General features: G+C 38.1%; 1 protein-coding gene across 2 annotated transcripts in view; it reads left to right on the top strand.

The window, feature by feature from the left end:
• The first annotated feature begins 981 nt into the window (after positions 1-981).
• Positions 982-5894, top strand: part of APOOL (apolipoprotein O-like) — a 123967-nt gene continuing 119054 nt past the window's right edge. Inside the window, exon 1 of one of the 2 annotated variants that reach the window (XM_006755198.2) lies at positions 982-1077. In XM_006755198.2, coding sequence (XP_006755261.1) covers positions 1063-1077 — 15 coding nt within the window. In that variant the 5' untranslated portion in view covers positions 982-1062. Of the gene's footprint in view, positions 1078-1631; positions 1705-5894 lie in introns of those variants that run through there. The other variant, XM_015558412.1, reaches the window with a different exon arrangement.

Below are 5894 nucleotides of genomic sequence, written 5' to 3'. Positions count from 1 at the left end.
CACACACACACACACACACACACACACAAAACACACCTACAATTAGGCTCTACTAGGCCAGAGATTATGTTTGTTTTGTTCATTGTTTCATATGCAGTGCATATAACAATAACAGGCTATGATGTCCCATGGACAGGAATGACAGCAGTCATACCTGAGTGCGGGCACTAGGAGATTATCTTTAGCTAATTTAAAATTAATTTAAAACAAAATAAAATTATTCAGCTTTTTATTCTCACCGCACACTGGCAATTCTAAGCAATGTCAGTGATAAAATATTCATTCCATAGAAAACCTTTTTCTTAATCTAAGTTCTAAACAAATTTTGTGGTACCCTTGACTTTGTTCTGTACCTTGAACGAGTGCCTGGCATACATTAGGCGCTTAGTGACATAGTTTTAGAATGTATGAGCTTGCAAGTCTATTGCAGAGGTAACATTTTCTTTGTGACTATATAGTTATTTATTAAGGCAGCTGGATTTCAGGTTTTTTAAAAAAATATATACTTTATTGATTTTTTACAGAGAGGTAGGGAGAGGGATAGAGAGTTAGAAACATCAATGAGGTAGCAACATCAATCAGCTGCCTCCTGCACCCCCCCTACTGGGGATGTGCCCGCAACCAAGGTACATGCCCTTGACTGGATCGAACCTGGGACCCTTGAGTCCGCAGGCGGAAGTTCTATCCACTGAACAAAACCGGTTAGGCCCGGATTTCAGTTTTAAATCCTTATCTAGATAAATCCCATGTACCTATTACAACGAACATAATGAAAACTTCTGTACCCAACAAAGTAACTTTTAACTAGGCTACGGAGAATATTCTGAAAAGATTTATCAGGCAGGGTTACAGACAGTCTCTCCTAGGGACGCACCGCTTCTCCTGAAGACAGCGGACCAATCGTGAAGCAGCTTCCCCAAGAGCTCTGGAGGGCGGAGAAAGGGCGGGAGCAGGCAGACAAGGGGCGTAACCAGGCGGGGCTGTAGTGAAGGAAGCTGAGTTGAAGCGTTTTGTCCATCTTTGCTCTCCGTCTGAGAACTTGGGTGTGACAGGGTCACAGACATGGCCGCCGTAAGGGTAAGTTAAAAAAACACAGACATACGTACAAAAACTTGCTTAATTTTTTTAGGGGCAGACAGCATTCTGGTAACTATAGAAGGGAGCCCTCTAACTTCAGAAGGCCGCCCCACAGCAAGAGGCGGGGTGGAGGTGGGGTTGTGAGAGAATTGGCAAGATCTGGGAATCTTTCAATGTTTGAAACCTGAAGACACCCCGCCTCTCCCCTTCAGAGGTTTCTCAGCCGGGGAGTACTCTCTCCTGAATCCCCTGCGTTTGACTGTTTTTACAGCGGCACAATGAAAAGTGGGGAACTGCTAGGTGAAAATGCCCCGCTGGGCGGCAAACAGCAGCAGACTTTTGGCTCTTGATCTGAAACAAAGGAAAGAATCCTGGGCATATGTGGGGGTGCTCAGGATCGGGCCTCCTGACCCTTTGAAGAACTTTGTTAAAATGTTATTTGGGGTGAAATAGACCAGGATAGACAGATCTCAAGACTCTCTGAAGTGCACAAGTTTGTATTACTATTGTTAACTTCCGAGTTTGAATAACAAGCCTTTTTCTTTTGAGTTCTGTATGGGAAAAGGAGCTACTTGGGAATCTGCGTACAGGAAGTGACTAGGCTGGCTGCTAGCTTCAGTTCCCTAAGTAGGTTTCAATAACAATGAGGTAGTTGAGAAATATCTATATTTGAAGTGGATTATAGTTATTAATTGAATTGCTTTTAGTAGATACAAATATGAAAAATTCACTTCAATTAGTTTTTAAATTAGCTCAGTAACTGGCTTGATTCGCTATTCTCACTTCATTTCTGCAATTCTGCTTCTCATAGTTAGCTAAGTTATCAGGACACGTTTTTAACTGTCTCTAGCCTGGCTCTCATTGAATCAATTTTTCCCTTCACTGGCAGGGTAGTACCTACACTAAAATGCAAATATGATTATGCCCCTCCCCTACTTAAAAACTGTTATTGGCACTCCATTACCTGCCCTCTGGGGTCATGTCAGACTCCTATATCCAGAACACTCTGCCTTGGCTCTAGAGCTTCACCTCTGTCTCTCAGGAACTCTTCTAACATTTGTACTCCAGGCCTTTCCCCCTTCTTTCTCTGGACCTGAAGTGCTATTTCCCATCCTCATCTAGATATTTCCTGTTTATAGTTCATTCACTCATTTAACAGATAGTTGTATACTGCTTCCATGTATGCTAAGCACAAAATGCCTTTTTCTAGAGAGTGTCCTGAACCACCTGTCCAGTCTAATTTAAATTTATTAATTGATTGATTTGAGAGAGAGAGAGAGAGAGAGAGAGAGAGAGATTTGTTGTTTCACTTATTTATGCATTTATTGGTGGATTCTTGTAGGTGCCCTGACTGGGGATCAAACTCAAAACCTTGGTGTACCTGGACAATGCTCTAACCAATTGAGCCACCCGAGCAGGGCCTCCAGTCTAATTTAAAAAAGTCCTCATTGTGCTCCAAGAAGACCCTTGTCATACTCTTACCTTAGGACTTACCACATTGCAAGTAATAGACTATTTACTCAAATGTTTTACCCTTCTAAACAATAAGCTACTTGAGGACAATACTTACAACATTATTTTTTGTATTCTTAGTACATAACACAGGTATGACTTCTGTTAGGTACTCAATAAATTCTACATGAATAAATAAGTGCCAAACAATGAAGATAAAAGTTATTAAGCAGAGAAGATACAACATGTAACATAAATGACTGTGATTTGAAGATAATTGCCTTGCCTCAGGAGCAAACCAGAATAGTACATTGTCACTGAAGCCTAGAGGAGAGAGTTGAACAGTCCTTTTATTTGGCCATTAATAAGTCACTGGTAGCTACCATTTTTAAAAATATATATTTTTTATTGATTTCAGAGAGAGAAAGGGAGATGGAGCGGGGGGGCGGGGAGGAGGGAAACATCAATGATAGGAGAAAATTATGGATTGGCTGCCTCCTGCACACCTCCTACTGGGGATCGAGCCCACAACCCGGGCATGTGCCCTGACTGAGAATTGAACCTGGGACCTCCTGGTTCATAGGTTGATGCTCAACCACTGAGCCATGCCTACCAGGCTGGTAGCTACCATTTATCACTTGCTTACAACAAGGCCAAGCACTATGCTAAATTACATGTTATTTCACTTAATTCTCAAGACATCTTTATATTGTGGATATTATGATCACCAGTTTACAAATGAAAAACTAACGCTTAAAAAGTTAAGTAAATTGCCCAAAATTATAATGCTAATGAGAGCCAAAATGAGATAAAGAGCTATGAGTAAAATGGAAGAGGGAGAGCCAAAATTGTATGGAGTTAAGGAAAGGATAAGGGGTATGAAACTGGAATTCATTTAGCACCTACTTTTATCAGCTGCTTTACGTATATTATTTCAGTTTAATTCTCTTGATGACCCTAAGAAATGGGTAACATCCCCATTTTACATATGAAAAAATTTAGGATTAGAAAAAGTGCTTGCTCTAAGTCATAGAGCTGATAAGTGGAAGAGCCAGTTTCAAACACACACATTTTTCTCCAAAATCCATGATCTTTCCAGTAATCCTTGATCTTTCTGAAAGGATGGTATACATTACTCTTTAGAGGAGTGTTGTGGTGAATGGAATAAATATTGGGAAGAGGTGGCAAATTTTTAAAATGTATTTTCATTTTAAAAAGTCAGGAAACTGTATGTTAATTATATTTCAATTAAACTGGGGGGAAAGTCAGGAGACCTGAGCAGATTTGGAGACAAGGGGAACTGTGCCAAGAACTAGTAAAAAGGAAATATAGTAATAGTAATCCCAGCTATGTTATTGAACATTTAATGTGCTGAGCATTATGCTAAGCATTTTATGTGAATTTTCTCACTTATGTTTCACAGTGGCCCTTTGAGTACTTTTTTTGTGAGCGTTTTACAGTTAAGGAAACTGAAGTTTAGAAAGGTTGAGTAACTTGCCCACAGTCAAACAGTAGTATGCAATAGAGCTGGATCTGAAATTGCATGATCTGAGTCCAGATCATGGGATTTAAGCTTGAGGAAGCACCTGTGAGGCCAAAGTACCAAAAGGGTGATCTGTGTTAATTTTGAAAACCCAGAGTTTAATCCAAACAGTAAGGTAGAGAGGATTCCGGAAGGTTGGTATAATTCTGAAAAAAGTTTACATACAGCTTGAAATATTAGAGCTTGTTGAATAGATGTGATAGTGGAACATTGATGTGGAATTAGCCTTAAAGAATAAGAATTGCTAATTCCTCCTGCTGACTTATTTTTAAAAAAATTATTGTCTTACTAGATTTTAGTAGAATTTTTCTCATTAAATTCAATAGGGTTTCATTGGTTAATAACATTATATAAATTAAAGGTGTAGAACTTTATAATATGACATCTGTATTGTATACTCACTGCCTAGTTTCCTTCCTTTACCGTGTATTTGACTCCCTTTTCTTTCTTCATCCACGCCCCTACCCACTTCTCCTTTAGTAACCACCATTGTGTTGTCTGTATCTATGGGTTGGTTTTCTTGTTTGTATATTTGTTTTGTTTGTTCATTTATTGCTTTTTGTTTTATATCCCACATATGAGTAAAATCTCGTCCTTCTCTGACTTATTTTACTCAGCATAATATTCTCAAGATCCATTCATCCATCCATGATGACACAAATGGCAATATTTCATCTTTTTAATGACTGAGTAGTATTACATTATATATATGTGTGTGTGTTTTAAAATTTTTGAAGTAGGTGAAGTGATTAAGAAGTACAAATTGGCAGTTATAAAATAGTCATGGTGATGTAAAGTACAGCATAGGGAATATATAATGTTGTAATAACTATGTATGGTGCCAGATGGGTGGGTATTAGATTTGCCAGGGTGATCAATTGGTAAGTTATATAAATGTCTAACCACTATGCTATACACCTGAAACTGATACAATATTGAATGTGAAGTGTAATTGAAAAATTAAAAATAAATGCATATGTTAGGAAAAAAATTGGAGTGGGAGAATATGATTCCCAGAAGAGGGATCACACCTCATACTTGTTACGATAGCTTTTATCAATAAGACAAAAAATAACAAGTGTTGGAGAGGATGTGGAAAATAGGGAACCCTTGCATGGAATGCAGACTGGTGCAGCCACTATGAAAAACAGTATGGAGGTTCCTCCATTTTGTTGGAATAGAGTTGTTTATAGTATTTTTTCATAATCCATTGTATTTCTGTGGGATTGGTTGTTACTTCTCCTCTTTCATTTCTGATTTTGTTTATTTGGGTCCTCTCTCTTTGCTTCTTGGTGAGCCTGGCTAGAGGTTAATTAATCATTGTTTAATAGCTTGCTAGTTAGCTTCCACGTGTTTTGTTTCCAGGATGCTTTTTATTTCTTCTTTTATCTCTTTGGTAACTCAATCATTGTTTAATAGCATGCTATTTATCCTCCAAATGTTTTGATTTTTTTTCATTGTTTTTATTATAGTTGATTTCTAGTTTTATGCCATTGTGATCTGAGAAGATACTTGATATGATTTCTATCTTCTTGAATTTGAAGAGACTTTGCCTGTATCCCAATATGTGGTCTGTCTTTAAAAATGACCTGTATACACTTGAGAAGAATGTATATTCTGTGGCTTTGGGGTAAAATGTGCTGAAGATGTCTATTAATTACATCTGGTCTAGTGAGTCATTTAAGATTGATGTTTCATTTCTGATTTTTTGTTTAGAGGATTCATCCAGTGGTGTTAGTGGGGTATTAAAGTCACCTGCTATGACTGTATTGCTGTCGATCTCTCCCTTGATATCTTCTGGAAATTTTTTTATGTATTTGGA

The sequence above is a fragment of the Myotis davidii genome, unplaced genomic scaffold (genome assembly GCF_000327345.1).
Source record: "Myotis davidii unplaced genomic scaffold, ASM32734v1 scaffold652, whole genome shotgun sequence".
NCBI classification, from domain to species: Eukaryota; Metazoa; Chordata; class Mammalia; order Chiroptera; family Vespertilionidae; genus Myotis; species Myotis davidii.
Note: the sequence above shows the minus strand (reverse complement) of the source record. Positions and strands in the feature narration are given on the sequence as shown.